This window comes from Lycorma delicatula, chromosome 10, assembly GCF_047948215.1.
Source record: "Lycorma delicatula isolate Av1 chromosome 10, ASM4794821v1, whole genome shotgun sequence".
NCBI lineage: Eukaryota > Metazoa > Arthropoda > Insecta > Hemiptera > Fulgoridae > Lycorma > Lycorma delicatula.
Window position 1 is genome coordinate 6446395 of NC_134464.1, and position 17458 is coordinate 6463852.

Genomic DNA, 17458 nt, shown 5'->3' on the forward strand with positions numbered 1-17458 from the left:
AAATTTTTTGACTTTCGCTACATTGCTGATTACGTAATCTTCATAATTCTTTTGAACATTTATCTTTTTTATTAATTTTATAAGTATCATTGTCGTTTTCTTCATCTGCATTTCTTTTCTGACTGTTAATTGGATTCTGACTATTATCTTCATTATCCTCCATAAGTAAATTATTAGGAATTGTAAATGTAAAAAGATAATTTTTATTCTTTTGAATACCCCGAACAGCATATAAAATATATGCTTTATCTACCGCATTGCGTGTACTATGCCTATAAATATATTTATAGAAGTATAATTTATTCTTTTTAGAATGTACTAATGTACTGTATCGCATGTATTTAGAATTTTAGAATGTACAATATACATAGTGCTGGTCTTAGTTAGTTCTCTTAAAATGCAAGAGATGGCATTGATTGATGTGAGATTATTTGAATAGAGTTAAAAATTATTAAGTAGGTATATATTTACAATTTTTTTTTTTAAATCTATATTAAACTATTTTAAAGTACGCGGTCACACATCAATGCCATCTGTTATATTTTGTGAGAACTAACCCATTTATAATATATATGGCTCTAGCGTCTCATGATAATTTTTGATTACGAGTCAGCTTTTTTTTCCCCGTGCAAAAGTCTATTCCAAAATTTCCACACAATGTGCCTAAAGAAGTTTTCACTTCAATAACATTTTTCATGTTTGTTTAAGTTATACATTATGTAATTATTGTAGGATGTTAAAATACACACCTGAGCATGTAGCTTGTATGGTACATTTTTGGGGTCCTCTTACACCTTCTGGAACTGGTTTACTGGCTGTACAGGATGTTGCTTGTAGACAGGTAATTATTGTTTTTATTGATTTTTTTTATTGAAATCCAAAATGTTTAGAATATAAGAAAGAAAAGAAAACTATCATTTAAGATCCAAATTGCATCTGCATAAATAAAATTGGATGTTTCATTTAAAACTAGGACAGATAGTTAAAACATCTCACAATATAAAAAAAGTACCAACAAATTATGAATCAGAATTCACAGAGCAAACTGTCAAAACTGAATTAGTACAGTGCATGAAATGTGTGTGAATTATGAAAGCTAATTACTTTATTTTGGGTATAATCCGGAATCAATTTTGGATTAAAATTGATTGTATATTTATCTTAAAATATATTAATAAAAGTTTATTGAAGGTCGAAAAAGTAGATATTTTAATATTAGAGTTTAGTTTTATCATATTTGTTGTTTTTTTTTTGTTTTTTTTAATAATCTACCTTCCTTACAATTTGATAATCTGCAGTTGGAAATTTGAAGGCAAGAACCAACAAAAAACAATACGAATGGTGAATAACTCTTACTAGTGATGAATAAAGATATTTTCCAGATTTTGATATTTAAAACGATAAAAAAACTAATTTGTTATTTACAAAAGAATCATCATAGTTAATATCTTTTGAAAATGTTTCGTATACATTATCTGTAACACTGTCCCTTTTGCAGTACATTCTGAACATTAGAATGAACATTAGAATGATAAATAATGATATTTTAAAAATAGTTTTTTTTTTAATCTTTTCAAGCTTAGAAAATCGTTGTCTGAATTATTTTATTTCAGCTTGGTTTCAGTGAAAGACTATTATGAAGCCATTCCTTCATAATTCACACACATTTCATACGCTGCATTAATTCAGTTTTGACAGTTTGCTCTATGAGTTTTGATTCATAATATGGTTGGTACTTTTTTTTACGCTGATGTTCTTTTAAATAATAGATATTCATAACCTAAAACAAATGCACAAAAGTAAAAAAAGAGACAGCGTTTCAGAATTACATCATTATTTTTGATAATTAAAATGAGAGTTAATCGATTAAATATCATATTCCTACAGCTATACATTAAATGAATTACATTTCATATATTTAACAAATTCAAATGTCAGGTAGACAGTATTTAATCGGCCACCACTTATCAAGCAAAAACAGACCGATCATTATTAAAAGAGAAACATCTTTTTATGAATTTTCTCTAAATTTTATTATTTAAAGATCTAATCTGTCTTCAACATTATTTGCTACTGTAAAATTTCAATGAGTTTTGTTCATGAAAAAAGCTATAATTTTCTTAACAGAGTAAGCTCATTAGCATTTTGTAATATAAATTCTGTTTATCTCCATTTGCGTTTAAAAATTATAATCGTTATAAATGTACATCTAGAATAGTTGTAAAGATCAAAATAGTACGAAATGTAAACTGATAAAATCACATACTTTCACCACAATTTTAAATGTACTTAGTCCTTTCTTAAAGCTTAATTATATGATAATGAATGAATTATAAGGAATGGCTAATTCATAAATATATATGAATGCTTTTACACAGCTTGCGATGAAAAAAAAAGATTGAAAAAATGCTGTAATTTACTATGTATAAAATTTATAAATACAGTTTAAAAAAATCGATAAACATACAATGTATCGTTTCTGTTTTGTGTAGTTTATATTCTATTTAGTGTAGTTTTGTTTATTTATAAAACAAAAATTATATTAAAATTTGATGAACATTTACTAAAATAAACGGTAGCTATTTCAAAACTTTTTTATGTCGTAAAGTAATCCTTTACATCAACCAAGCGATCCAAAAGTAAGTAAGTGATTATTCCATGTGATCCGCTATTGCAGCATGTTTTAGAGTTTGCTAACCATCTTATTTTGTGCGTTGTTAATATTATTAACTTATCTGTATTAATAGCACCATCTTTCTCCATAAACTCTGTTTAAATTTACGTTAATGCCTTAGATTGTGGTGTATTTAATACGATGGTTACTGTTTACTAGCTAAGAGTAATAATAAGTTGTAAATATGCTAGCCTCCTCAGTAAGTAACGTATTGTATTTTATTTTGAAATGATATCTGAAGATTCCCAAAATGAATTTTATCAGCGACTTAACTATTACATAACACTTCTGTCAAGTGATACAATTGTCTGTCTGAGAGTGATTTAATTTTAGCGATGGGAATGTTTTTCCTGCTTTTTTTCATGATTTTGTCTTCTCAATCTTCTCACTGGTCTTTTTTTATCTTATAATAAAAATCTATCCTATTTTCTGTTTGTTTTTGCATATAGTTATTGTACTGTAAATAATGTTTTTTTAAACAAAACTTTTGTATTTTTATAAACATATATTTTTAATGTTATGTTTGACAGCTTGGATTTAGAATTGTTATAACAGGTACTATCATAGATACTAACCAGTCAACTGAAATTACAAAAAAATTAAAATTAACCGGTGTACCTCTTAAAATATACAAGAAAACTGCATTTATACGTGGTATGTTTAATACAACATTAGAAGTTGCTAAATTTGAAGGAGCTCGTATAAAAACTGTATCTGGTATTAGAGGACAAATTAAAAAAGCTGTTAATAAGCCAGAAGGTGCTTTTAGAGCTACGTTTGAGGATAAAATAAAGTTAAGCGGTGAGTATAATTTTTATCAATAATATATATTTTTAAATATAAACCGATGCAATTAATGTAAACTGTTCATAAAAGAATTTAATTAAAATTTAGGTGGTCATTTCATTGTTAAAACACTTATCATCGATAGAAAATGAGGATATAAAAGAATTTAAATAAAAAAATGATAATGGTATAATACTTGTGACTAAATAAACCGTATTTATACAACAAAATGAACATATTTTTTCATACTTTCTGTACATTTGTGAAATAAAAATGGTTGTTGACCGCAAACTGTACAGGCAGAATAACATTTTTATTATAGTGTTATATTGCTTACATTAATTACTAAAATGGCCAAAAAATAAACTTATAAAAAGTTATAATTGAAAAAAAGAAAATAAGTTCCAAAATTAAGGCATATACAAAAACTTACTGATAAATAGCAAACTATCTAATTTTAATTTTAAAAGATATTTTTTTAAATAATTTTCAACAGTCTTATTTTCAGATTTGTCTCGACAATCATTTAGCTTTTTCTATTAAACTAATGTAACTATGAAATATAAATTTATATAATGCTGATTTTTTAAATATATATCTGGTACAGTATAATATTTAACCGGGGGGCTTTTGTGAATGTCTTTAAATAAGTTCAACTGTTTTTACTTCCTGGTACTATTTTATTTAAGGAAAGTGCTGGTAGACAACAATTGAAAAAGACTCTCTCTAAAATGTTAAATTTTCAATTTCTCAGCAGTTTGAGTGTAAAAATTCTCAGTTTTATTATAACCGTGTTTTATAATTTTACTGAATTTAAAACATTTTAAGAAAATACTCATATTTAAAGCGACTCAAATTGAAGTTTTTTCTTGTTTATTATTTCACGCTTGACTGGCATTAGCAGAATGAGAACAGTTCATAGATTTATCACAGATAGGGAAAAATACATCTTTGTTTCTCAGAATAGGAATTATTTAAATTTGATTAAATAGATCAGCCGTAGCATTTTATTAACATAATCATCTTGTGACGGTATCCATATATTTCTGTCCCAACCCTTCTCCTTGTCTCCTTGTTAATATATAAAATTTGTACCCCCTCTCTGCTGTGGGGAGGTGGATATCAGGATTTTAACTTCACTGAATTGCAGACCATAAATAGATTCTCTCGGACTTTATTTAATATAGATTATTTAAATATTTTATTGATAAAACCACCTGTTACACCACAAACAATTGAAATGTTAGAGATGCTTTATACCAGCACAGTAAATTGTCAGAAAAAATAAAATTTATAAATTACATATGAATAAATATTATTTATCTTAAAAAATTTAGTTAATCTATTCCTGAAATTCTTATAAATAATAGAGAAGAAGCCCTAAATACTCAAATATAGAATATGAAGGATTATTTTGTCTTACATTAATATAGAAATAATATCGGTACAAGTTGACAAGGCAAAGTTCATATTCATGGAGGAACGCCGCACTGTTGTTTTGTTTGACTATAGACAGAGATGCAGATATAACACAACAGTACAGTCTGAGCTTAGTCCTACTGAGCAAAGTGACATTCTTGTCGATCCATTTTAAACAAGAAATGTTGTCAATATAAAATTGGTTACTGTATTTTTTAGAAACTGAAATTTCTTTCTGAATGGTAATAACACAAAAATATTAATTTACATTATTGTATTCATAAATGAAATAAATTTAACTTGAAAATTAATAACAATAATTTAATTACGTAAATGTTTTCACTAAATGGTATCATAGTTCACAACACTTTATTCAAAGCTGATGATAGTAATAATTTTGATGAATCATAAAAAGTTGGATATAGTCTGAATAAAATATAAAATAATATTTTTATATTAATTTACTAATTAAACAATCAATACAGTCCTTAACGGTTTTGTATGCAATTTCTGTAGAACTATGATAGGCCAACAACCCTAGATTTTTGAGCTTGACTCACTTTCACTTACACTGAATTAATTTCTAATTCATCTTCACTACCTGATGTTTCATCATCGTCCATCCCTATATTTATAATTAAATATAATGGCATCTTCCATTAACTCATCTGTTTTCCAGTAAGAATTTATTATCTGCTGAACTTTGTATACTGATATTTTTTCCCTCTTCTACAGTAATTTATGAAATTGCATTTAATGTAACAACTCTCAATTCTATTAATGAAAAGTGGGACATATATTGCCATCTCAATTTTTTTTTATAGATCCAAATAAATTCAGTTAGATTAAAATCTGGATGGTAATGTGGCGATCTAAGCACTGTAATTTCTTTGTTATTTAGTGTTTTTTCTAATTCATATTGTGGTGGTAGGTGGTGTAGTTTGTAATTTCTAAAGGTTTTTTTTGTTAGATTTGGATTGTAGTTAATTAAATTTTTTTGGAGCCATTCTTGAAATATCTATTTTCAATGAATTGGATGACGGAGGTTTATTTTTTGTTTATTATGGTAAGATGCATTATCTATGACTAAAATACAATTTACCGGTACTCCTGGGATAACTTTCTTACTTTTCATTATACTTCAAAAAATTTTCATTGTTCTCTTTATGATAATCTTCTGTTTTACTCTTGGAATCGTACATTAAAAAAGCACCATCTATGAATCCTATGTCTCCACCTGCAAAATTAAATTCACTGGCACTACTGTTAACAAATACACCTGGTACATCATCACTTACCAGCACTTTTTTACCATATAATGTGTGTGCACCCAAGTTTCATTTAAGTATATGACCATTCTCTTTTGCTCAGAAGTTACATATTTTCTCATATAGCTAAGAAAAAATGCATTTTTCGTAATTACATCATCTCATTCACTAAAAATCAGTCTGTTATTTTTACACTTACTGAATTGAAAACCCATAGATTTTATAATTTTCCTTAGTGTTTCCTTACTAGCGGTAAATTCAATTCCTCCTGACAAAAGTTGTGTAATTTTCATTTAGTAAGTATTTCCTTATAGAATTAAAAATATTTAAGAAATTCTTTTTTAATAACACACCTGTCGAAATCATCTATTTCATATTTATTATAAGAAGTATATTTCTTTTTTTTCTTTCTCATTTCCTCTACTTAACATCCGATTTTCCTGATGTCAATTACTGTAGACCGGCTTAAGTTTAGCATTCTATAAGTAAATTCCATCGCTTTCACTAGAGGCACCAACAAATTCATTTTTTCTTCATCTATGAACTTAACATTATACACGAGATGACACTCTTGACTGCAAAGAGGTTTTAGCATTCGCATGACACCTTAACACAACTACTTTTAAGTAACAACTGTTGCAATTTCCAATGCAAAGAACAGAGAATATTTGTTTCTATTAGTAATAACAGTCTATAAATTACATAATGCTTATAACTGCACACAGATTTTAAACTTTTAACCCATAATTCTATGACTCATGCGTCTCTGTTCATCATAATATCATTCATTACTTAAATCAAAACAGTTGATGTAAGAAATTTATACTTTATTTACTTGTGTATACTTTTTTTAATACAATGTATTTTCATCACGCTTGTCTTTTAAAATATGTTGGATAAGAAAACAATTGCTCTTATTAAAAAATAACAGAACAAAAGATAAAATTCATTATTTACACAAAAATAGTCATAATTAAGCAGAAGAAAAACTGATGTTTTATTATTAAACATTGAAATTAATCCATTAATATGAAGTTAATATAAATAAAGCTTAATAAATGCCCCCAACACTAATGTTAAGAAATTCAGAAGGAAATCTGGCACACACTGATAAAGAAAATGCCAACATCATGAGAGAAAGTTTTAGAAAACTTCTGAATTGTGAAGAACCGAAAGAACTTCTGGAAATAAACAAATTTATAACTAATAAATCCTGAAAAATTTAGGGCTTCACCCAAAACTAGTCAAAATCATCGAACTAACACTAACTGATACCAAATCCAAGGTTAAATTCAGGGGAGAAATATCTGATCCATTCAACATCAAAACAGGACTGAGGCAAGGAGATGGACTGTCACCGCTTTTATTCAACTGTGCCCTTGAATTTATAATACGGGATTGGAAAAAATTAAATAAAGATAACATTAAAATAGGAAAAGATATCTCGGTAAATTGCCTAGGCTTTTCGGATGATTTAGCCCTACTAGCCCAAAATATAGAAGAGGCCAGATACCAACTGTCAACACTGGAAGAGATTGCAGGAAATTTGGTTTAAAAATTTCATACGAAAAAACCAAAATTATGGTGAGAGACCCACTATGCATAAGCAAAGTAAAAATAAACAATAATGACAGTACTAGTAGAAAACTTTAAATATTTGGGGGAAAACATCACACACAACCTCCAAGAAAATTCAAACTGGAATGGAAGAATAAATAAATTCATCAAAGCCACAATAAAAACACAAAACATCTATAACAAAAAATGCATGTCCATAAACACAAAAATAAGACATTATAACTCAGTTATCCAACCAGAAATACTTTACGGATGCGAAACCATACTTGGACCGTACCAGACAAGGTTTACAAACTGGAAAAGATTGAAAAACAGATTCTATGACAATGCATCGGGAAAAACATTAAAAAAGATGGGATTTGGAGAATTATTCCAAACGAAGAGTTTTACAAAACGATCATCCTTATAACTAATAAATTTAGAAAGAAAAGTATTTCCTTTCTAGGACATATTTTCAGAACGGAAGAGACCAGACTTGTCAGACGGATAATCGAACTTTTCTGGAACAAGAAAAGCAGACCGAACTGGTTATACGAAGTACAGAAAGACATGGAGGAATTAGACATAACCCGTGAAAACCTAAAAATGAAAACCGGAAACTATGAGAAATTAAAAAATAAAGAAACAAGATTCCTATCAAAACCCAAGAAAACAATAAGCCGGGTGTACTCTGAACAAGAAAGGGCAAGAAGATCTGAAACCCTTAGAAATTACTGGAAAAAAAGAAAAGCTGAAAAACAACAAATCAGCAAAAAAAGAAAGAACTTGCCAAAGAAAAATAAACTAAGTGATCCATTATGGTCCTATAAGTAAAAAAAAAAGAAGAAAAAATCTTAATAAATAATACAATATTATATAACACTATCATTATATGCATCTGTATACAAACACACAAAATAGTGTTTAAAACAGCAATCTCTAATTTCATGGCAGAAATCGTAATTACTTTACTAGTACCACTGGAATGTGACTGTACACAGCAGTAGTTCGTAAACTCTCCGAATATGCACCTCTCCTTGTCGACTACTAATATATAATTGGCAATTTTTAATTGGTTTTTTTACCTGAATAACGTAATAGCAGAATATAGTGCACATTAATAAATTTCTCATTTTATAATAATTTTCACTTGCTATTTTCATTATTCAAATTTTATTCTCAAGTTTAATACAATAATTTTTTTTAGTTGTTTTTTAAAATATTTTAAACAACGTAATGGATATCCATCACAGTTTTATGCTGGTTTAGCCTGATTAATGCAAATTTAAAGTCAAACTATTTAGAAACTATTATTAAAGTAATTGTATTTAATAATTATTTAAACTAAGTGTACATGCAATAATAATTTATCATATTATATAATCCTAGTAAAAGTTAGTTGCTTTTATACGGATTTGAATACTAGACAGTAGATACCATTGTACTTTGCTGGTCAGGGTTCAATTAACCACACACCTCAGAAATGGTCAGCGTGAGTCTAAAGATTATACCTCATTTACATGTCATACATATCATCCTTTTGTCATTGGGCTGTGGGGGAAGAGTTGCTTATCATTCACTAGTTTAACAGATTGCAACGCACACATTTTTATAATTTTTTACTGGTTTAGTTAAATCAGAAAAATAGTTATTATATTTCTTTAAAAAATAGATAGATTAAAAAATCAACTAATTATCGAGGAGAATTAAATATTAAGCTGAATTCAGATATTCAAGAATAATGTAAGGGAATGAGAGTTAAAGGAATGATATCAAGATGGTTTGGACATGTTAAAAGAATGGTTTAGGTAAGGTTATCAATAACTACGGTAGAACTTAGGTGTGGATGTAAGACAACCCGGCAGACAACTGAGAGGAAGGTTATTCATTAAAGTAAATGTGAAAAGAAGAGAATACTTCTATAGTGATGAAAGAGGAGAAATGTTGGGAGGATGGAAGCTGGAAAGTCTTGGTGTATTACAAGTTATGTTTGTATGCAATTGCTAGGAAAGTTCATCAAATATCTTCCCAAATTTTGTAACTATCAGACTGACAAAACTTTTAAACTATTCTCTATTTTGAGTTATTGGCTGTCAAACACAAAACATGTGTGATGTTTAGTGTTTCCGCAAGTGATAGTGTCTTGGCATTTCATCTGGAGGTCCCAGATTTGAATCCCAGTCAGGCATGGCTTTTCACACGCTACAAAAATTGTCATTCATCTCATCCTCTTAAGCATTACCTAACAGTGGTCCCAGATGTTAAAAAAAAACCCGAGTATGTAAATTAGATTTCTTTTTAATTAATTACTGAAGAATTATTAAGTGTTATCAATTAATAGTCTGTATTATTTTATTATAGGTTTGCTTATGTTTATTTACAGATATTGTATTTTGTCGAACATGGTTTAAAGTTGATGTTCCCAAACTTTATAATCCAGTTACCTCATTATTATTACCTGTATCAGAGAAAAATACATGGAGAGGTATGAAAACTGTGTGGCAGTTGAAGCAAGAGAATAATATTAAAAATGAGACACAAAAAGACAGCATTTATACGGTAATCATATTTGATATTTACTTACACTTTTTTTTTATGTTTGTGTAATGAAATGTAATTTAAATAATCCAAATTATTAAAAACAAAAAAGGGATTGAAATTTGCATTTAGAGTATTGATTTTTGGAAGTAATAAAAATTTTATTTAAAATACATATAAGTATGCCATTATTCTCTGGTGTAACCATTTATTTTTTCATTGACCCTTTTAATGCTTATCACCGGTCTGCAAGAGTTTTGTTACACAGATAATTGTGATTTATTGTGTTTTTTATTATGAATCCAAATATAACCGTAAAAATTTGACCTTAGGGCTTCATTTTTTATATTTGTCACTGTAAAAAAATATTAAGACAATTATTAAAAAAAAAAAAAAAAACACTTGCCAAGATATTTTATGATTCAATGCTGGTATTAATAATACAATTCAAATGTCTGAAAATATTTATAAATGATTCACAGTGGAATAATTTGAAGGAATAATCATTGTGATTAATAAGGTATTGCTGCATAGAATGGCATCTACGAGGGTGAATAAAATTTAATTGGTAATTTTGTTTTGCTATACTTTGCAGCAAGCAGTTCCGAGCTGGATGGTTGAGTGGGGGGAGTTAATGTTCAGTGTGTTAGAGAAGGAGAACTAGCTTTGTTAGCTCTTCTGCTCTGTCCTGTCATCAGTACAGCCATGAGTGAGCAAGAGTGTTTATCATCTGTTACACAATGTATTATCATAAAATTTTTTAACTAATGAAGGCATTAAACCTGGGTAAATTTTAACTCATTTAAAGGTACAGTTTGGAGATGCTACACTCTCCCAGAACCGAGTGTATACGTGGGCCAGACAATTTAAGGGTGGGCAAGAAAGTGTAGAAAACAAAAGTCATGATCGATTGCACAATGTCAAGTCTGACAGCTGACAACATATGTGCCGGTCAAGAGCTTATCAAAGGTGGTCACTGGTTCACTCTTGAAGAAATTGCATCAGAAGTGGGTATCAGCTATGCGAGTGCTCAAAACATTATCGCTGATCATCTTAGCTTTAGAAAAATTAGTGCTTGATGGGTTCTGAGGTTGTCGATCGAAAATCAAAAGCAGGTCAGATTGGAGATCTGTGAGAGACTTCTGATTCGATTTCGGCAAAGGGACAATTTTTTGAGGTGCAACATCACATGTGATGAGATATGGATCCATCATTACACTCTGGAGTCAAAACTGGTGAGTAGGGGTGGCAAAGGAAGGATGAGGGCTGCCCAGCGAAGGCCAAAACTGTCAGTTGGAAAAGCTCTTAATGATTTTTTTTGACTCAAGCGGAGTTTTACTCATTGATTTTCTCCACAATCAGTGAATGGTGAATACGGCTTACCATTGCCAGTTGATACAGTCAGCAAAAGCTGCCTACCAAAACAAAAGACAGAGTATGCCCATCAGAGATGTCATCCTTCATGACAACAACCAGGCCGCACACCGCAATTTTGACAAGGAATAAATTGGAAAAGATGCAGTGGGAAACACTCGACTACCCTCCCTAAAGTGCAGATTAGTCCCCCTGTGACTATTTTTTGTTTACGCCCTCGAAAGAATCACTTGGAGGAGAATGATTTGAAAACAATGAAGACGTGAAGGAGCACATGTGCAATTAAAAAGGTCCTCAAACCTTTTATGAATAAGGAATATTCAAGCTTCCAAATTGTTGGCAAAAGTGTGTAGATCGTGCAGGAGACTATATAGAGAAATGTTGAAGGTATGAATTGTGTATATTATTAATCTATAAATGTATAAAAAAGAATTAGCATTTATGTTTTATTCATCCTCATATATTAACTGTTTACTATGATTTATTCCTTGCACAAAAAATAAATTTATCACAGCAATATGATTAAAAATTTGTAAGCCTGTATTAATGATGAAATAATTGATATAATAGTCACTTCAGGCACTATTTTTACTGTGAAATAACCCAGTCCAGAGAATCAGTTTTGTTCTCGCTTTCATGCAGATACAATCGTGAGTTATGTCTTTGTTTTAGTCTTACTTTTTTATACAGACTTACCATTTTTGTTGTTTCATTTATACTTTTTTTTTTTCAATTGATAGTTTGTATAAAAATACCTTGTAGTTGTACAAATCATTTTAACAATTTTTGTATGTATATGGTGAGTTGTGGCTGTAATTAGATCAGGTCAAGTCTTGGACCACTCATGTCTGTTGTAATTCTTGTGTAACTTTATTAAGTAAGCAGTTGGCTAAGCAGGAAGCTGTGACATTATTTTTGTTGTTCCTGTGGTTTGGAGAGAGCCTAAGAACCACTTGATAGACTTATTTTTGTATCACAAAAATCAAAAGCATCACAAATAAATTCAATAAATCTGTTGTATTTCTTCCTCTGCTATAAGACCTATCCATACAGTGAAGAGTTAGATGTTACACATTTCCACCAGAAACATGAAGTTTAGAAGAAAAGTTTAGAAGATGATCCAGATTTCCTAGGCGAGAGCACTGAATCTCACAAAATTACTCAACAGAACTTCTGATTTGGTTAATTATCGTAATTTGTCCAAATGCAGTTAGAGTAACTGTCTGTTAACTCAAGATTAACAAGCTGGAACCTCCTTGAAAGTGAAACTAAAATTTCTTTTATTAGGCAGAAAGAATTTCTTAACCTGTTCTTACAAGATAATATAGTATACTGCAATGATGTAAATTCTTTATAGGATTTACTAGGACAGCTTCACAATGGAAATGAGAAACCATCAGTTTCTCTTGTTTTTTTTTACAGCATAGTTGTAGGAGAGTTTGATAATATGAAACCTTAACTTAGGATGACTCAGTATGAAAAGTATTCTTGGCACATATATTAGTATATATACTTATATATTAATTAGTATATATACTAATATAATTAGTATATATACTTATATATTAGTATATATTCTTGGCACATATATTAGTATTCTTGGAGATTTAAAGGTGATAGCCATTTTATTAGATTTTAGCTCAATTATACTGAATGCAATTGTTTTTTATACGAGTGGGAAAGTAACAGGAAAACCACTACATTAGAAAGATTGAGCGAAGGGAGAAGCACTCATAGCGTGGCAGAAGAATGAGATTTTTTTGTCTATTTATATTCTTCCACTACTACACAAAAAACTTGGTTTGATGAAAAATGTTGTCAAAACAATGGATCATAATGGCCAAAGTTTCTTATACCTTGTAACTTTCTCAGGATCACTAAGGCAAAATCAAAGAGGAATATTTGTTGGACCACAACTACATAAGCTAAAGAAGGATTTGAACTTAGAGAGGAGTTTAAATGACTGAGAACCAACATGAATATCACTTCAAAATATTGTTAAATCACGAACTTGGCAAAACAAAGGCTGAGAAGTATCAGAATTGGTAAGTGCAGTTGTTGAAAACTATAAAAAATTGGGATGCATATTTCTGTAAAAATTACATGTTGTATCAACATTTACACTTATTTCCACCTAACCTTGGTGATGTAAGCGATTAATACAGTAAACACTTTCACCAGGAATATATCAATGATGTAAATTACCAGGGAAAATGAAGCCTGAATACTGTGTATACTTTCAGATTACTGCTGTAGACTAAAAGGGACATTCCAGAGACTGAATACAGGAGAAAACTAAAGAAAAACAGATAGTGATGTTATACAAGATCATACACTTCAGGGTATAAATTTCATAAAAAGATCAGGTTTTCTTTAAATCTGTGTTTACTGAAAAAAACTGCCCTCTGTTCAGTTTTGCAGAACTGTAGATCAATAAATAATAATGTTAAGCGTAAAATATTGAAGTTTCATTCAAAATGTTCTTAAAAGTATAAAATCGGGCCGGCAAGAGTCTTTGCATTTTCAATCAACATATTTGAGAAGATTTGACAAAGTTTTTATTATATGATTTGTGTTACTAAGTATATAAAGGAATTGTTTATCTCCAGTTATCTCTATGATTTTATATTTGTTTTGTATTAAAAAAGCAGAGCAAAACATTACCGCTTAATTTTTTTACAAACGAAATCAATTTTTTCATCTCACAAGAACTTGTTATATAATAAAACATACAGAAATTTTGTTTTGCGAGCAACAGAATTACTGTTTATATCATGGCAATTCTATCCACGCAATCATTAATGTTACTTTTACTTGAGAACACAATGCCACATGTTATTAAAATTTTGAAAAATTCCCAGAAATTAAAACAAGCTATTTTCTAAAATAATTCAGAATTGTTTATATTATTTTTGGTTAGAAAATGAAATTAAAAAACCGCTAATATTTTCTACCTACAGTTACACACTTTAGTATTCATAATTTTACCTTATTATGTCTGTATTTTATTGTTTGTTTCAGGAAATTAAACGTGAAAGGCCATTATTTACTCCATTTAGAGTACCAAAAAGATTACAGAAAGAGCTTCCATATCGTGATAAACCTAAAAATAAACAAAATATTAATAAGAAGAAACTTAAACCTGAAAGAATCGCTGTTATACGTGATGTTGAAGAAGCAAAGGTAATCGATTAGCGAAATTGATAAGTGAATAAGAATAAATTGGATAAGCAGGATTAAATAAGTAAATAACGTAAACAGAATTCAGACTGTATTTAATCTTTTCAATAAAATGGGCTATTTTTTCCATTTTTATGATCGTCTAGTTTGTCTCTTCCAATAGTCAGGTTTAGAATTGAAAATCCAGGTATAGTTTGTCTTTTTCATGACCAGTGAATTTAATTTGGCAACAAGTGGTGTGCTTCCTCACTGGCATTACTCTGTATGGGATCAGTTGAATGATTTTTTCCCTAACTGCTGGATCAATCAGCACAAGACCTAATGGGAGAGCTTGTTTGCAGCAGCCTCCAAGGTCACCGATCTGAATGAAATATATTTATATTACATATACTTGAAAATATATGTAGTATTTATATATTTTTATACGGTATTGTGTCTTGTGGTCTAGTACAGTCTCTACTTAGTTCAGTATCTCCACCTATCATTTCATCTAGCTTATCTTTCTCATTAAAATACATGTGTAGTAGCATGCTTAAAGTTTAAATAATAAAAATAAATATACTGTTATTTTTAGCTGCAGGTAGCGGGATTTAATGATAGTAAAGTAATAATGTAGTTGTGATTTTAGGGAAAAACATTAACTGTGTGGTTATTAAAGTTTATAGTATGATTTAATTTAAAGCAGAGTAATTAAATAAGTCAAACGTATCATATTAATTCCCAATAATTGATTTTTGTGGGATCCTGCATCTTCAGTTCTAATTACATTAAAACATATTCATCTTACAGTTTGTTGAAATTGTTTTCTGTTTTTAAAATTTTGAAATTTATTATGAATGTATATGCAAATTCTGCTGACCAGTACTGGATTGATGTAATCATTCAACTAAATATATTTAAACTAGGCAAGTTTAATTTATCTAATTACTGTGTTTTGGTGGTTTATATTTCATATAAATTAAAATTATTTATTTATATAGAAAGTAATTACAGTATAATGTAGTTAAATGTATATTTTTTTAGGACCAAGTCCTGGTTGGAAGAGGGTTGATTAAAAATGTACCGCTTTTGTGTGACCCTGTTGTGCAAAATAACACTCTTTTTGAGCTTCCTATATTGCTTCTTCATTGTTTAAAAATAAGTTTTTAATATTTTTGAATTCAATAGACAAAATTTCATGCCATCCTGAAACATTTTAGCATTCAGTTTTATGTTCAATACTGCCAGCATGAATATTTTTACTCGTTAGATATACTCCTCTGTCACTCATACTAGTATCATACAAATTACATAGTAGTCTGTAGATCTTGAATCTTATGAAAGAGAATAGAGTAGAGTACCCTTGAACTTCTACATGCAAAAAAAGTAACTTCTTCACCTCTTTATAATCGACAGGAACAACAATGACAGATTTATGTTTCATATATTGTGGCTTTACCAGTACTGAATGTAATTTATTATAGGTAATGATGTAACAATATTATACATTGTTACTAGCTATGTGCTACTGTGACAATTGATTTACTTCCAACAGCCTATTAGAAAACAATTTTACAACAGCTGTTGTACACTAATAATCTTTGTTTGTTTTTTTTTCAGTTTATCAAAGTAATATTTTTATAAAATGTGAAATTATTTTAATGTATGAGAAAAATTTTAAGGTATTTTAGGAATTAGAATATACAATGCTTTTTTTTTTATCTAGGTTGCTTCCTTGATGAGAAAATTAAAAACTAACTATCAAGCTAAAGTTCGTCAGTTAAAGAGAGATATGGGAAGACGTGTTAAGGATCATAGAAAAACTATTAGATTAGAAGAAATGAGAAAACTAAAAAGACAAAAACAAGAAAAACAAGAAGTATTTAGGAAAATGACCAAACTAGAAGCAAAAGGCAAAAGGAAGTAGTAATTATAAATCTTATTTCATAAATTTAAGAAAAATTTTTTTTGTTATAAATATTTTATTTATAAGTAAAAAGTGTTTTTCTTTCCTTTTATAATTTGCGACTCTACTTCACATAGATTATTAAATCCATTTTCCCATCGATAGATAGTAGTGCAACATGGCATGTGATGTTATCTGACTGGACAAGAGTGACTGCCAAATTGCAAAGTGTCTTTAACAGCATATTGTAAAGAGATGATAATAATCTCAAATTATAGCAAGATAAAATAAATGTTACGTTTGTTTCCTAAAATTTACATAATCTCTCTTTTCACAGGCTCAAACATACAATTAAGTCTCAAAGACTTAATTCAGTCGTTCCTTTTATTCTTAATATTTTCATTTTTTTGTAGAAACTACAGATTCTAATTTTTCTTTAAGAACACTGGTGTGGTAGTTTTATATCGCAGCACATTTTATCATGTTTCAGATGTAGTTTTGAATATTTTTTACCAAAGTTTGTCAATCTTGTGCGTGAAATGTGTTAAAAATGACTTGTAAAATGGTAACTGGAAAATTAGGCTTTTGTCGGGTTTTCTTTTTTAATGACAGTTTTGCCCGACTGGAATAGCTAAAATTGACAGGCAAATTTGTGGCCTTTACGGGCAGAATATTATGAGTGATCCGCAAACAAAATAGTGGTGTTCATTTCAAGAAGGCCGAACGTTCATTTCTAATCTGGCCTAATCCAGTCTAACTCATGCAGCTCCCTTCCTC

General features: G+C 29.2%; 1 protein-coding gene across 1 annotated transcript in view; it reads left to right on the forward strand.

Moving 5' to 3' along the window:
* Positions 1-16774, forward strand: part of LOC142330840 (ribosome biogenesis protein BMS1 homolog) — an 81104-nt gene extending 64330 nt beyond the window's left edge. The window contains exons 15-19 of the mRNA XM_075376300.1: positions 733-841; positions 3205-3475; positions 10088-10263; positions 14638-14799; positions 16502-16774. Of these exons, the coding sequence (XP_075232415.1) occupies positions 733-841; positions 3205-3475; positions 10088-10263; positions 14638-14799; positions 16502-16702 (919 nt within the window). The 3' untranslated portion in view covers positions 16703-16774. The remainder of the gene's footprint in view (positions 1-732; positions 842-3204; positions 3476-10087; positions 10264-14637; positions 14800-16501) is intronic.
* The last annotated feature ends 684 nt before the right edge of the window (positions 16775-17458 follow it).